Source organism: Chelonia mydas, chromosome 8, assembly GCF_015237465.2.
Source record: "Chelonia mydas isolate rCheMyd1 chromosome 8, rCheMyd1.pri.v2, whole genome shotgun sequence".
In the NCBI taxonomy this organism is placed as follows: domain Eukaryota; kingdom Metazoa; phylum Chordata; order Testudines; family Cheloniidae; genus Chelonia; species Chelonia mydas.
The window spans coordinates 50,798,193-50,815,458 of NC_057854.1; the positions used below are offsets into that span (position 1 = coordinate 50,798,193).

At 40.5% G+C, this 17,266-nt stretch overlaps 1 protein-coding gene across 18 annotated transcripts in view; it reads left to right on the plus strand.

Moving 5' to 3' along the window:
* Positions 1–17,266, plus strand: part of RALGPS2 (Ral GEF with PH domain and SH3 binding motif 2) — a 255,535-nt gene that overhangs the window by 190,560 nt on the left and 47,709 nt on the right. For 16 of the 18 annotated variants that reach the window (XR_005226552.2, XM_043552512.1, XM_043552516.1 and 13 more), the window contains 2 exons: positions 1,606–1,741; positions 4,508–4,659. Coding sequence is in view for 17 of the 18 variants with exons in the window: in XM_043552512.1 (XP_043408447.1) it covers positions 1,606–1,741; positions 4,508–4,659 (288 nt within the window). In the remaining variant the exon portion in view is untranslated. Of the gene's footprint in view, positions 1–1,605; positions 1,742–4,507; positions 4,660–12,275; positions 14,133–17,266 lie in introns of those variants that run through there. The other 2 variants (XM_043552520.1, XM_027823596.3) reach the window with 2 other exon arrangements.

The following is a 17,266-nucleotide window of genomic DNA, read 5'->3' on the forward strand; positions in this document are numbered from 1 at the left end:
ACCAAGTCCTAAGCTTCGGATGATTTTCTTAGTTGCTTAAAAAAAGCCTCATCCATCTCTTCTTCCTGCTTAGATGGTCTGTAGTAGACCCCTACCATGACATCACCCTTGTTTTTTAACCCCTTTTATCCTTACCCAGAGATTTTTCAACAAGTCTGTCTCCTATTTCCATCTCAATCCCAGTTGACATGCTCTTCCACAGTTTCCTTAAAGACACTATTTTAGTGTGTACAAGCAAAGGAACAGAATTAAGGTGGTGGTTGGAATTTTGAATCTGAATTTCCTGATCTTTGTGCAATGAAATAGCAAAGTTAATATTTTGTAAGGAATCTTATCTATCAAGAAATCAGATTGGGGACCATTGCATCCAAAACCGGTAAGGCTGCCTATTAAGCTAAAGTTGAATCTGCTTCTCCTGTTTTATTTGTGGTTTTAAAACAACTATCTAAAGAGCAAAAGATCTGTAAATGTGCTATACAGTGTGTCTACACTGCAATTAAAAACCTGCAGCTGGCTTGTACCAGTTGACTGAGGCTCACGGGGCTTGAGCTAAGGAGTTGTACAGACATTCAGGCTTGGGCTGCAGCCCTGGCTGTAGGACCCTGCAAGGTGGGAGGGCCCCAGGCCCGAGCCTGAACATCTATACCTCAGTCAAACAGCCCTGTAGCTCAAGCCCTGCAAGCCCAGGGAAGCTGGCATGGGCCAGGCGCAGGTTTTTACCTGCAGTGTAGACATACCCATCGATTCCTTTCCAGCCAGCCTCTCCATTCCCAACGGACTCAGCTCTGCTTTGCCTTTGTAATGCTCCAGGTTCTTTAGCATATTTATTATTTTAATAAGAATAAATAATATTTTTAAATGACATGGAATAATAAAACGTATAAAGAAAAGGAGTACTTGTGGCACCTTAGAGACTAACCAATTTATTTGAGCATAAGCTTTCGTGAGCTACAGCTCACTTCATCGGAATATGCATCCGATGAAGTGAGCTGTAGCTCACGAAAGCTTATGCTCAAATAAATTGGTTAGTCTCTAAGGTGCCACAAGTACTCCTTTTCTTTTTGCAAATACAGACTAACACGGCTGTTACTCTGAAACCTGTCAATAAAATGTATGGTTGCTTCCCTCTCTGTGACATGGAGAAAAAGCCCTTTTATTTCACAATGATGTTAGGAGGAATAACTACTTAATGATAAAACTATGTTATAAAGATGAAAAGGTTAAGATAAAAATAAACCTTTTCCTTTTAGATGCTTCCTTTGTACTAGAGTATGCCAAAAGACTTATTACTTGTCTAATGGGAATGTATAGTATAACAGTTTGACTTTTAAAAAGACTCAAATGTTTATATTCTTATTGCTTTTTTAACAATAATTATCAGCGCCTCTTAAACTGAATTTTAATTTTGTACTTTAGCAAGATCCTGCAGTATTTTATATTTATTTTCAAAAAAATACAATAGACATTCTCAGTAAGAATCTTATACAATTTCTGGAAAAATATGAACCTTGTGTATTTTTGGAGGGCTGATGAATAGCATTTGAAGTAGTCACATTGGTATTTCTTATGCTCAGTTGAAATTTCCTATTTTTCCTTTGCTCACAGGCTCTGAAGTGGGAGCATCTCCACAAAGTGCACGGAAAAGTGTTGCCGCTGAAGGAGCATTGCTACCACCAACTCCCCCATCACCTAGGAACCTGATACCACATGGGCATAGGAAATGTCACAGCTTGGGATACAAGTCAGCATTTTATTTACTTTTAAGAGTTTGAGCATGTACATATTGGACTGTCTTCTCACAACAAAAGCTTTTGCTTTAAAAAGTGAAGTATTTAATTTGCAATGTTCCTACATAAAGACCACAAAACACAACTCCTATTCTGGAAGGAATATATGCAAGAAACAGCGTTTGTCTATTCGTTAATCAGTGTTTTTTTAACTTGCATTATGATGTTTTACTGCTTGCCTCTGAAAAGTTGTGTTCCTTACAGCTCGCCTTCTATGAGTGAGCCTGACTCAGGAAACAATGAACCAGATCTTCCTCAGTTAGAGTACCTGACCTCGATTTCCTCATTGCACACTTAATATAAAATTGCTTTTTAAGTAAAAAATAAAAAAGGTCCTGATACTTATGTGATTTAAGAGCTTGCATGGATTGAATCTTGTTACCTGCAGCAATTTGGGTTTCGTTTACTTTTTGAATTTGCAAGAGCAGATCCCATGAGATTCCAAATCTGCCAAGTACAATATGATCGCTCAGAACCAGAGCACCTTTCTCTATGTGAAGCTAAAATAATCCTGTCTCATAAGGTTGCTCATTTAGTATGGTACTTCAAGTATTAGATTTTTAATAGTTTTTAAGCAAGTGGTATTTAGTTCCTTTTTAATCGGTTATCCTTCTAATTAATATTCTCTCCTTTCCCTGATGTCTTCCATAAATTACGCCTGAAAGGAACTGAGGCCATAACAAAGTGCATCCAGCTTTTATTGTTTCAAGATGAACTAATTATCTCCAATTGTGTCTGAGACATATTGAATTATTTCTTTCTGTAAACTTGCTTTCATGAAATTTAACTCCTACAATTGCTGTTTAAAGAAGAAAAACTTCCTATACATGCAATGAAGTCCCCTCTATCCCAAAAGAATTGAGAGAGAAAAACTCCTTTTGTTTTGGACTTTTGTGCTCCTTAATTTTGTCCAGCACCTAGATACCAAGGTAATAAGCATTGTATGAAAATCTGACAGACAAACACACTTTAGTGGGACTGTTGATTAAAAGTTGTGTTAAAGCCATTCTCAGATTTGTTCTGTCCTAACAGAACTCTAAAGGAACCACACAGAATTTATTATATATACACTTTACCAAATACTGGTACACAGGACTGTATCTCCAAGACTCCCATTAATGGCAATTTGAGTCAAGAGCCAAATCTCCATTCACTGCACTGGAAATTTATCCCAAATGATTGGCTGGTTTCAGAACTTCTTCTAGCTCAGTAGTCTCTAGCAATAACAATGTTTACCTACAGAGAAATGATAAACTGCTGATTTCATTTTTTTTCTAACACTCCTTTTGGGTATTCATAGTTCTTGAAGAGCTGAGATTTGTCCTGTTAGTTTCTGAGATTCATGGCAGTCGTTCTAACAGAGGCTTATAATGAGAAGGTAGCTACTATGAGTTCATGTACCCATTATAGCTCAAGATTTCTGTTTAGAGTTGTATGGGACAGGATATATACTTTTCTGTATCCTTAGGCAGTTCTGAATTCCACATGAACTTAAAATATGGAGCTGTATAGAATGTTACTTTTAGAGAACAATAGTTATACAGGTAAGAAATTTTATGCTACAGTGAGAATACCAGTCTCAGTGTATTCCTACACACTGGCTCTTGCATCTGTGGGAAGAGCTGGCAGGAACTCAGAAGTTCTAGCTGTCAGAATCAACTGGTGTTGGTTTGCTCTCCCCAGTGCTCTGATGAGCTGTGATTGACTGTTGTTCATAAAGGAGCTCCTCTGGCACTGCAGCCCGTTAATCAGTAACATTTGTCCCATGTCAGCATAGTTTCTCAGCTTTGACTTCTGTTTCCCGGTGCACCCTGTGCTATAGTCTCTAGTCAGTCTCTGTAATTAAAACATTTTGATTATTTTTTTAAATAGAGGCATTTTCCACCGAGATACCTATTGAGTTTTGACTTTCCAATGTGTTATTACCCCCTTCTGCTCCACTCTGAGCTAGATATGGTCCAATTACATCATTGACACTCTGGCCTTTGGGCCTGCTTACATCATTCTTTTAGAGAAGCACATTCATTCTTCCTTCTTCATGAAGCATTTTTTTTTAAAAAAGATATTGAAAGTCCAATAAAAATCATGGAGTTTTTATTTGTTCTTTCTTATTGACTACTCTTAAAAACCCAGCAGAAAAACTTCTAGACCAGCTTTATATCTCACATGCAACTTACCTTTTGCTGAGGCAGATAATCAACTTCCTTCTAAGGTATAATTAAATCTGTTCCATGGCTGAGCAACCCTCCTTACCCTTCTTTTGAAAGTATACCCAAAAACTATGTCAGTTTCTCCTCAGTTCCCTTGTCATCTCAAGGAGCACGTTCTAGAGATTATTCTCTAATTCATCTCTTTCATGTGAAAGCTTTATAAACTACAATAAAAACATGACATTTATCTGTGCAAGTATGAGGCTAACATGAACTCATTTTGTCCCTAGCATATAAAATACAGTTAATTTTCAAAGTTCTTCTAATTAAATTAAAGCACCATCATTTTCATTCAGATAAATGTTATTTCAATGACCAGTCATCCCTCTGCCTCAGGGGCATTGTGCAATTTTGCTATTAATAACCCATGCGAGTTATACTGCTAGTGCTCTGTCAATGAGCCCATTAAATTATCAAGCGGTGCACAGCAAACTACGTATTATTCTTTAATACCTTGAAGCTGTGGCTGTTGAAATGTATTAAGAATATTTGTATCCTCATTTGTTCCAGTTTCATACACAAAATGAATACAGCAGAATTTAAAAGTGCAACATTCCCCAACGCAGGACCAAGGCACCTATTGGACGACAGTGTCATGGAACCTCATGCCCCATCCAGAGGGCAAGCAGAGAGCTCCACCCTTTCTAGTGGAATTTCAATAGGTGAGACATTTTTAAAATTTAGCTGTGCTAGTCAAAATGTGTTTCAGTACAGTTGACTCGAAGGTGTGTAACAGCAGGACTATTATAAAATCGTGATAGTGTTTTAGAACAAAGGTAGGTAGGACTGTGCAGTGGGGTCAGGGGGACTGTGTGTGAAAAGTGGCAGAATAAATGGCATGACCTGAACTACAGCTGACAGGTCATTATTAGATGATTGTTTTTAAACCTATTCAATGATACATCCAAATAATCGTTTTACTACTTTCTTTCCAGATATTTTTCAAAGCAAATCCTTTGTTCAAATCATGCCAAATTAAAACTTTCTGCCTGCTGGCACTGATCATTATTTAAAATGTGATACTGAATTAACAACACAAATTTAAATGGTAGAAAAGAAAACCTCTATCTAGTAAGTCTTACTGGAAAAGGTGGTAATCTTTAGATGTTTCAGATAAGCACACATTGAGTATGCACTTAGTAAATTATTGATGCAAGTTTCAGGTGCGGGCTTCACCCATTAAACTACATGAGAAACTAGTCTGTTAATTGTGTGTCTTATAGCTTAATAGAGTATTGCTCATTATTTTGAACTCCAGGTTTTGAAAACAATTTTGGTGGTTAAGGGAGTTTGAGCTTTATCCTTGTACTGGGAGAAATAGCTCCTAGTAGGATATGTGGTGACAGAAAAAATTTAAAAACAATAAATATATTCAAAATAATAGGGGACAGGTGCTTGCTAAAATTTTCTACCAATTTTTGTTTCTAAACTTTCCTGCATCATTTAGGGCTTGTCTACGCTACCGCTTAAGTCGGTGCAACTTACGTCTCTCAGGTGTGTGAAAAAGCCACCCCCCTGAGTCACGCAAGTTACATCGACCTAAGCGCTGTCCACACTAGCACCAATGCAGCTGCGCTGATGTAGCACTGTAGTGAAGACTAATCCGTAGACTCTTTTTCCCTCCTCCTATCATCCAGGAGCCAGGCTACTCGTTTAAGTAGCATTTTATGTCCCAGCATCTATAGTCAGCTAACCTTCGTTGACTTCTGCAGTTGTTCAGCATCTCTCAGGATTGGGCTTTAGCTATGTAATTCTCAATTTAGCTTATAAAATAAAGGTTGCATTAAAAGTCACCGGCACTTCTGTTGCTGCTGAAAGGGAGCTGGCGCATTTTGAGAAGGGCAGTTTAAAATTTTCACTTTCTTCTGTCTTTCTGCTCCTTTCCCCCATGTGACTTCTATTATATTTGTCTGTTTGGTCCACTTGCCCACTCATGCATTTACTATAGTGCGTGGTCACTGGTGTGTTTTGCAGGGGTTTTTTAGGGGTGAAGTCCTAGGTGTGTACCCCTGGGAGTCTATGCCTGAGTATGAAATCCAAATGGTTCAACCAGTCAATAAGAAACATAGCTTTTGTCCATTAAAATTCAAACAATACTATAATATGTTTGTAGTCCATCCAGTGTTGCAGAAATTCTTTTGGGCCCAAATCCACTTCTAATTTCAGACTAATTCCTCTGACATTTCATCCTGGAGGAAAGTGATAAAAATTTTAGAATCTTTAGTGTCTGTATATTCCTGCCTTAAACAAAGACAACAGTCTTTGCTCCAATGTGTTCCAGTTTCTCAGGTATAACTCCAGCCCTTATCCTTATGGTGGCAGAAGCTGTAATGCTGCAGGGTCAAAGAAAGATATTTAACTTCAACTGAACTAATTCAAGAAAGCTTCTCTTTAAGGTTTGAGTTGAAATAAAAATACGTATCATAGCATCAATATTTTTATGAATTTTCCTATTAATTCCAACTCCTGAAATACTTGGATTCCAAATGAGATTATATTTTTATAAATAAGTGGTGTGTGTAGATTGGTTACAGTACGTACATTGGCTTTCTATTTTTGGCACCCTATCCAGTAGGAGAGAACTGCACAGAACTGCTGTGTGATGTGGCCCCGTGGACTACACTCTTCAGGTGTTTGGAATCCTTCTAAGTCACAATCAGCCTGCATTGGAAAATCAAATCTGGGGCCTAGGAACAGAAAGATAAAAAGTCACCTCTGAACATGCAAATAAATGACTTTCTTTTCTCCTAAACCTGGGTCTCATGCTTGGTATTGCATAAAGCTACATACAAGTTAACTGAGCTTATGGCAAGAGCATACATTGAGGAAATAACTGAGGCCTGTGAATACACAAGTTTTATTTTTAAGTTGTTATCCCATAGGATACTTGCATTGGGACTGGTGCACTTTTATTAATGATTTTGACAAAGCTGTCAAATATATGCATTAAAATGTACAGATACCAGAATAGGTGGTGTTAGAACATAGTGATATAGCTGTTTTATAAACTTAAGTAGAATATGAAATATGATGGACCAATTTTATGGCTGTTGTTAGTCAATGGAGTTACATAAATTATGAATTTGACGCAAGGTAAGTCTTTGTAAAATGATGCCCTTAAGTATAAACAGTGTGCAAGAGAAGTAAAATTTAAGTAGCCCTGAATTATTTAAAATATTGTAGGGAAAAGGTCTGATTTTAATACAGACTCAGTGGGGGTAAATTGGCTCCCTCCCTAACTTCAGCAGAGCTGTTCAAGTTTACAGCAACTGAGGATCTGCCCAACAATTAAAGAGGATCTGCAAAGAAAAATTGGGTTTGTCCTTTTTTTCTTCATGATGTATAAAGAAGGCTGAAATGTTTTTCCTAAGAAAAGGATCTCTTTCCACTTGTGTTTTAGGTTAAAAATTCAGGTTCCGTTTAGGCTAGAGATTGTCTATGGTGATAGGAGCACTAGAAAAATGATATCACAGGATTCAAAAAAGGGGAACATTTTTAGTTTGAATACTTTTTTAAACTGTTAGGTATTTGTTTGCATATTTGTTTTTATTAATACCCACTTATGTGATGAACATTTGGCTTTAGAAAGCCTATATTAAAGATTTAGCACCCTCACACTTTCAGTCAAGGTATTGGAGCTCACAGTAAACAACCCTGAGATCTCTGACATTATCCAGCAAATCAGCGAACACCAAACTTGCCATTCCTGATATTTCTACAGTTAAAAAAAAGAAAAGAAAACCCTTTCAGGCCTTCTTTCTCAATTACAAAGTAGCAAATAAGTATAGAAGCCCATTTCTTTTAAAAGCCTGCACAAGTCAAATTTAAATTCTCAGCCTAGGAGTTATTAGCAGTAAAGAAAGCTAATGGGATGTTGACTAGTATCAAGCACAGTATGTTGCATAGACACAAGGATGTTTAAAGAATTTTCAGATGAAGTATTTGAAGTAGGTGGTAATAGTTATAAAATTTTGCCAGAAGGATCCATTTGAGGTCATTGGAAAGACCAGATATTGAGAAGAATTTAAGAAGGTGGTATTTTACAAGAAGTATTGAATGGGTGAAGTGGGTTTCCTGTTGAGTTAATAGAGTCAAATGGTATATTTAGGGTATTTAAAGAAAACTTGGATAGCTATATAAAGTTTAATAAGTTAAAGTGAGTTTCAGTTTTGTAGCTGAGCTCCTTTTAAGCAGGGTGCAAAGGAGTGCAGATCTGAGATAAATATTTCCTGCTTATGCTTTTTTTTTCGGTTTTGGGGCATTTTATTTTTTTGAGTGGGGGAGAGGGAGGTTGTGTTTTTGTTAGTGTTTTGCTCAAAAAGTTTAAAAATCAACATTTTAAGGTGATGTCCAGTGGAGGGAAAGTTGGGTTTTGTGCCCTTACTGCTTTAGGATGTATAAAATTGGTTTGTTTAAAAAAATTTAAATGGTTTATTTTAGATATATAAGGCATACAAAGTCTTGTTTCTTCCTTTGTGTTTTGGAGATCTCTTTGGAGAACTAGAGTAGAAGCTTTCTCATGTATTAATTGAAGGGGTTGTAAACTGAATCTTTCATAAAGACATTTTTCATGTTTGTTCAAGTGTTTGAGGTATATAGATGTTAACAAACACACACAGCAGTTATAGGTATTGTGATTAAAAATCCCTTCTTCTCAGTTAGTCAAGTTTCACTTCGTTGGTACTTGTGGTGTCATGATCCTACTGGTTGTCCAGTTATCCATAGATTGTTCCAGAAAATACAGGTAAACAAAACCTGAATTTATAATACAGAAAAAAAGAGGGGAAAACCCCTTTTAGACAGTCTTTATACATTGTAGAAAGAAAAGGAAAAAAAGCAGGGGAAGGAAATTTTTAAAAATGAATAGATGTAGGCACCAAACTATTCCAGCCACCGATGACCCAAGGCCTGCTTCTCTCTTAAACTGTGAATCATATTTTAAAAAAAAAAACTTTTTTGCTATTAATAGGACAGTTTCTCAATTTTTTAAAATTAAACCCTACTTACACAATCCCCCAAAATTCATTTAGCCTTTGCAACAATAATGTTATAGCAAGGATTATTTTTATTTTCAGAAACTTGCAGTTAAATCTAAAGCAGAAGATCAGATAAAAATTTTCAATTATCTGAAAAAGGGGAAACTGCTGGAATGCAAAGAAAAATTAAATACACGTGATGTTGAGGAATTTGTAAGTCTTTTAAAGCAGTGTTTCTCAACGACCAGTCAGGTCCCTGAGATCTCCTGGACAGGTTAGGAAGGCAGTATGCCAGTCCCTGGTATCAAAAACGTTGAGAAACACTGTTTTAAAGCACTGTCTGGCTGCGAAGGCCTCACCAAAAAGTGTTTTTAAGAAGAAATAGGTTAATGCATTAAAATTTAAGTATAAAGATACAACAGGGTATATTCATTTCTGAGTGACTTACAGTTAATAGGTGTCATCAGGCATATGACTCTAAGAATAAAGGACTTCAGTCACTCAAATAATGTAGCCGTCACAGTAAAGATGTGCTTATTGCTGTTATGAAATTAAATCAATGTAAAAATAAGGAAAGAAGTAGACAGAAACAAGGTTACCAGCTTAGTAAAGCCACCATTAAACATTAGAGTTCTAAATTGGACTTGCTTTTAACACTCCTTTTCTTGTAGAATTTCTTTTTCAAAGCCAAAACATATAGGGATTAGTGTGATTTGAAAAATAAATAGAATTCAAAGGCATCAATGGAAAGAAAGCTCTATATCAAACAGTATTTTCAGGGCATATGCAGAGAATACTGTGTGTGCGAGCAAACTCCTTTTCTGTGCACATAGCCATTACTCAAGGCATTGCAGGTATTCCTTAGAGTATTCCTTTATGTCCATTGCCCCTCTAAGGGGATCAGTATACAACAGTTTGCTATCTTAAATGGAGTTACCCACACAGTTCATAACACTGAATTAGTTTTGATTAAAGAATAAAACAAGTTTATTTAACTATAAGGAGATAGGTTGTAAGTGAACACAAGTATGTCATTAACGTCAGAAATCGTTACAAGAGATAGAACGATAAATGCTTCCTAGTACTAAGATTTAACAAATTAAGATTTAGTTCAAGGTGAAGTTCCTTACCGCATGTTCCCAGTAACATTGCTGACCAAATTGTCAGGCCAGTATCTGCTGCAAAAGTCCAAAGGCTGTTTTTTTATCTTCTTAGATGAAAGAGCAAGAGATGGATAGGGAAAGATCACTTGGGGTGTTTTTTCCCCTCTATTTTATAGCTCAGTCACCCTTTGAAATGCATTTTCCTGAGAGTTGCCCCAAGATAAAATTTATTCGCTCTATGAGGATGGAGACAGGGAGTCTGGTGGTGAAAGAGGTTCTATGCTGTTTGTTCTTGTTCCCCTTCCTTGCTAAAGAATGGCCACTTGAAAGGTGATTTTCCATCCACTTGGATGATACCTGGCTAGAGGTGTTAGCTTGTCCTTTGTCTTTGAGAAACTGGTTTACCCAGACTTGTCCGGAAAACACATTTCAGACCTAATTTCAGCTTATATTTATAACTTTACATATAATGTTTCTACATATTTCACCATGATGTTATTGACCAGCAAGTTGTTAGTTTTGAAATGATACCCCACAAACTAAGTTCCCTCTAAGCTGCGCAGCAACCTATTAAGCACCGTGCAGGCGCTCAGGGCTGCAGTGGGGAGAGATTCCTCTCCCCCAGTCCAGGCCCCAACCCAGCCCCGGCATGGACCTGCCACAGCCAGGGGAGAGGTGCCCCCTCCTCCGCCCCAGCTCGGACAGCTGCGGCCATGGGAGAGGCGGGTCTCTCGTGGCTCCAACCCAGCCCTGGACTGGACCTGCCGTGGCCCTGGGAGAGGTGCCTATCCTGTGGCCCCAGCCCCAGACCTGCCACAGTGGGGAGAGGCACCCCTCCCCCCTAGCCCAGGTGCTGCTGCAGGGGGAGAGAGCTGGGGGAAGTCCTCTCTCTCCACTGTAGCCCTGGGGCAGCCTGTACCCTAAACCCCTCCTCACCGGCCCCATCCCAGAGCTCACACCCTCAGATGGAGTCCCCTCCCACTCTCAACCCCCTCTGCCCCACCCCCGCCTCATGAATTTTGTGATGTGCACCACTGAGGAGGTGATGTATCACACATCACCTCCACAGTGGTGCACATCATAAGATTCATTCCGCACATGCGTGGGAAAAATTAGAGGCAACACTGCCCACAAAGCATATTTTGTACAACGTTTATATTACAATGGTGTGTACAGTGTGAATATAGGGGTATATGTGGTCACAATGACAGCTCTGTTTGAAACCGTGAAAATACCAAGTGCCTTTTTCTTTAATTGCAAAAGGCTTTACCCAAGGGTTCAAATAAATTATTCAAAATTTTTATTTTCTTTTTAATTAAGAAGCACTTATGCTAGGATGAAGTCAAACATTTGGGTATCCAAGTTCCCTAACTGAAACATGTTCTTTTCCTATTATGCTTTTTGTTTTGAATGGTTTGTTTTTATTTGGGAGATGTGCTCACTCATCTTTTTAACTGTTAATTAAATGGTTCGGCTGTTCTTTACTTCAGATTGGCTTTTAAAGCAGTCAGTTACAGGAACTGAAATTAATATGTTCTGATCACTTTATTTGAATTATTGCAGGGCCCAGATACCCCAGTCAAATTGTAGCCTTAGTGTGTTGGGCAGTGTGTAAACACATAGGAAGAGACAGTTTCTTCCCCAAAGAATGTAAGTTCGAAGACCCTGATCCTGCAGCCAGAACAGTGTGGGAAAACTTTTGTGATTGTGTGGAGACCCATTGATTCTTCTTTGAGTGATGTCCCTGTGGGTACTCCACTTTAGGTCTCGGTGCGCCCCGTGCCTGTAGTCAGAGATTTAAGGTAGCAGTGCCTGGTTGGGTTGCATATGCATGGTCTCCGTCTCGCACCGCTTCAGGCAGTTAACTGGCGCTATGCGACCAACCCCGCCTCAGTTCCTTCTCTACTGCCTTTGGCCGGAGTCGGAGCATTTAGCAGTACCTCGCAGCTTAGGAATAGCTTAGTTTTCCCTTAGTTTTAGTTCTCAGAATAGTTAGCCTTCCTATTTTATCTCTTTCTCAGAAATGTTATTTTAAATTTTCCTCTTAGGGCTGTAGGTTTCCTTTTCTACCGCAACAACGTTGTTATCGATCTTCCTTCCTTTTATTTTTTATGGGGAGAGTATGCTGCCTGAGGGCCATGCCTGACTCCCCTGGATTCAAACGCTTGCCTACCTGCAGGTTTTCTATACCTCTTTCAGATGGACATGCTGTGTGTCTGGTGTCTCGGAGAGGCACATATACCGCAGAAGTGCTCGCATTGTCACAATCTGAAAGCTCGCACCAGAAAGGCAAGAGATCTCCAACTGAAACTTCTCCTCATGGAGAAGTCTCTCCAACCGGCATCTGAGCCTGAGGTACGCACCTCACCCGGCCAGAAATCGCCATTGGCAGCCTCTGATAAGGGCCCTTCCTCCACTGCATGAGCTCCTGATCAACCCACCAAGAAGGCAGCAGAACAACAGGGTACCATGTCCCCAACTTTGGAGTTGGCCAAGAGAAGGTGCTCTGCTCAAGAGCAAACGCTGCTGGTACCAACTGCACCAGCTGTGTCAACGGCCAAAACAGTGGGCCCCTTCGGCACCATCGGTACCAAGAAACTGAAAGCTCCCAAGCAGCCGAGCTTGGTCACAGGTACCAAGGGGAAACAAAACTCCATGCAGTGGTACCGTCGGCCATGAAAAGGGAATTGGTACCAAGCACCTCATTAACTCTGATGCTAATGCTGCCACCTACTGTGACCATCGCGCACTCTAGTCACACACTGGTGCCGACAAGCAATTTCCAGCATGCGGTACCGTTTCCTACCACACAAACGGTACTGATACCGGACACGTCGCAGCAATTCCTCCGCCACAAGAACCTCTCTGTTTTGTCAGTACCGGAGTTTCCCATCCTTGGCACCAGTGATACCTTGGTACCTGCAGCACTTATTCAACTCAGTTCTCCACCTCTGCTCCACAGTTCTTCAGTGATGATGAGGATGGAGATGAGGATGAGGGGCAGTCTCCACCACATTCCTCCCCCATGGCTGCTCCTACCATGCGCACCCCTATGTGCACGAGCTACTCAACATACCTTCCCAACCAGCCCTGGTACAGGCAGCCCTGGATGCCCACTATGCGCTTCCATCCACAGTGGCCTTTTTGGAACCCGTGGGCTACATATCCACAACAACAGCGGGGCATACCTGTTGGCCTTTCCACAGCTGACATACGTCATGCACCTTTATTGATGCCACAGGGCCCACCCAGTACCTCTGACCAGGGAGTTCAAGGGGAGGAGGAGGAATTCTCCGATCCAGACAATCCACCTGAAGTCCGCCTCTCATCCTCACCAGATGACACTATTATGTCCCCACCTCCCACCACAGGTGATGATTTTAAACAATTTCAAGACCTCTACAAGAGGGTTGCCACTGGAAGAAGTCCAGGAATTGCAACACAAACTAGTTGACATACTGCACCCATCAACTTCATCTAAAATCGCCCTTCCCATGAATGATGTGATTATGGACCCTCGCTTTGCTCTGGCAAACCTTTGCTCTGGCAAACTCCTGCAACGATTCCACCTACCTGTAATCGGTTTGATTAAAAAATACTACATGCTTGCATATGGCTCTGAATTCCCTTTTTTCGCATCCAACACTGAATTAATTGGTGATTGACGCAGTCAATGAATGGGGTAGGCAACAGTGCTACAGAAACACTCCAAATGACAAAGACTGGAAATGACTTAATCTTTTCAGCCACAAAGCATATTCTGCTGCAACCTTACTCTGATGGGTTTGGTCATATAAACTCCCTCAAAACCGTCACTATATGTGCCGGGATACCATTGAGAGCAAACCCCCCTTCCAGAGAAGGCTTCTCTCCTCTCCCATCTTGCTGAGTTAGACACTCAAGTCAGCTACAGCACAGACCAAGAGGTTGGGCCACGCCCCCCTGCAGTGCATAGTAACTAAGATTCACTTAGCCCAGGGGCTTCTCAGTTAACAAGGACTTTCCCAGCAACAGTATTCAGTCTTTCTGGGAGCCTAAACCCCAAATAAATCCATTTTACTCTGTATAAAGCTTGCACAGGGTAAACTCATAAATTGTCCACGCTCTGTAACACTGATAGAGATGCACAGCTGTTTGCTCCCCCAGGTATTAATTACTTACTCTGGGTTTATTAATAAGCACCAGTGATTTTATTAAGTATAAAAAGTATGATTTAAGTGGTTCCAAGTAATAACAGACTGAACAAAGTAAGTTACCAAGCAAAATAAAACAAAACATGCAAGTCTAAGCCTACTACAGTAGGAAACTGAATACAGGTAAATCTGACCCTCAGAGATGTCCCAATAAGCTTCTTTCACAGACTGGACTCCTTCCTAGTCTGGGCCCAATCCTTTTCAGACCAGTGTAGTAGTTTATGGCCTGGGTCCAGCAATCACTCACACCCCCATAGTTACTGTCCTTTGTTTCAGTTTCTTTCAGGCATCTCTTTGGGGTGGCGAGGCCATCTCTTGAGCCAGCTGAAGACAAAATGTGGGGGCTTCCAGGGTCTTTTATATTCTCTCTCTTGTAGGTGGAAACCCCTTCATTCTTCTGTGCAAAATCACAGCAACAAGATGGAGTTTGTAGCCACGTGAGCAAGTCACATGTCCATGAACGATTCAGCTTTTTGCAGGCCAACGCCATTGTTTACATGTTAGTTTGAACATTCCCAGGAAAGCTCAGATGTGGATTGGCGTCTCCCAAAGTCCATTGGGACTTTGTTGTGTTTCTTGATTGGGCACTTACTGAGAATAGTCCTTTCTCAAGAAGCTGACCAAATGCTTCACTGATGCTGCTTAGAATCAAACACATCAAGATACAAGTACATAACCAATATTCATAACTTCAAATGCAAAAATGATACACACATACAGACAACATAATCATAACTAGCAAATTACAACCTTTCCATAGACACCTTATTCGATCTCCTTTGTACAAGATTTGGTGCAACTGTAGGACCTTGGTTGCAACAATGATCTGTAGGGTCACAGTTCATGTCAATAACGTCATACTTACAATTGAGAATTGCCAACTATGGGGCCTTATTGGCAAAGTATGACCACAACAACTATGCAAGTCTCTCTGAATTTACTGCCTTAATTCCAGATGATAGATAAGAACACTACAAATCACTCTTCACAAAAGGTCAAGTCATAACCAGAACAGCGTTACAAGCTGCCTTGATTCAGCAGATTCAGCTGCGAGATCCATAGCAGCTGCAGTTGTCATGAGATGAGCCTTCTGGTTCCATCTATCTGGATTCCCAAAGCTGGTACAGTTGATGTGGAGGACTTACCATTTGAGGGATCCAAACTTTTCATGGACAAACCTGACGGGTCGTTACACACTCTTAAGGACTCAGTGGCAACATTGCAATCTCTGGGCATCCACACACTTAAGATCAAAAGACGCAAGACGACAGGGCAGTTATCAAGTCCTTAAATGATTCCAATCTCCCCACCCCTTATGCACAGCGCAATAGATACTACGACCAGCAGGGTCGGAAGCAAAAAACCTCGAGGAGACTGCAACCTGTTCCTTCGAATACTATTTTGTAACCATCAACTGCCAGACAACAAATTTGCGGCCTTGGTCGAACTCCATCTCTTTCAACACTGGAACCATCTACACCTTTCAAGACCTTTAGAGATGGCCTGAACCCATTTTACCTAATCTGGCAGAGTATTACATCAGACAGATGGTGTCAAGGTTCCTTCCCCACTCTGAACTCTAGGGTACAGATGTGGGGACCTGCATGAAAAACCCTCTAAGCTTATTTTACCAGCTTAGATTAAAACTTCCCCAAGGTACAAACTGTTTTACCTTTTGTCCCTGGACCTTATTGCTGCCACCACCAAGCGTCTAACAAAAATAACAGGGAAAGAGCCCACTTGGCAATGTCTTTCCCCCAAGATCCCTCCAAGCCCTACACCCCCTTTCCTGGGGAGGGCTTGATAAAAATCCTCACCAATTTGCATAGGTGAACCCAGACCCAATCCCCTGGATCTTAAGAACAATGAAAAAGCAATCAGGTTCTTAAAAGAAGAATTTTAATTAAAGAAAAAGTGAAAGAATCACCTCTGTGAAATCAGGATGGTAAATACCTTACAGGGTAATCAGATTCAAAACTTAGAGAATCCCTCTAGGCAAAACCTTAACTTACAAAAAGACACACAAACAGGAATATACATTCCATTCAGCACAATTTATTTTATCAGCTATTTAAACAAAACAGAATCTAACGCATATCTAACTAGATTGCTTATTAACTCTTTACAGGAGTTCTGACCTGCATTCCTGCTCTGGTCCCAGCAAAAGCAACACACAGACAGAGAGAACCCTTCCCCCCCCCCCCCCCCCAGCTTTGAAAGTGTCTTGTCTCCTCATTGGTCATTTTGGTCAGGTGCCAGCGAGGTTGTCTTTAGCTTTTTAACCCTTTACAGGTGAAAGGGTTTTTCCTCTGGCCAGGAGGGATTTAAAGGTGTTTACCTTTCCCTTTATATTTATGACAGATGGTTATTAGAAATTACCAAAACTGGTTACTCCATTCCCCTTAACTCCAAACCTTCTACCCACCCCTCTTCCATGTCTCTCTTCAGGGACCCCTCTCTTGAGCATCTACTGCAAGAAGAGGTAGCCCGCCTCATGTCTCTGGGAGGAGTAGAATGCGCACCATCCGAGTATAGAGGGAAGGGGTTCTATTTCCACTTTTTTCTCACACAGAAAAAACCAGGAGGTTGGAGGCCTATCCTCGACCTATGGCGACTCAACAAATTTGTGAAAACACAGCGATTCAAAATAATCACGCTGAGCACAATTATCCCAGTGTTAGAAAGAGAGGGGACTGGTTCTCAGTCCTCAATCTCCAGGATGCATATTTTCATATATCCATCTATCCCTCACATTGAAAATTCATACGATTTGCAATAGGACAGGACCATTTCCAATACAAAGTGCTACCCTTTGGCCTTTCCACTGCGCCTCGAGTATTCTCAAAGGCATACCGGACCCTCGCTAGAACGCACTTCTATATAGCGCGAATTTGCGTATAATGCGGTCGCGGCCATGGATCCCAAATTTAATTACTTTACTTGCCATTCATTTTAATGCAGTTGCCGCTATAACGAGGTCCCCCCGTTAACGCGATA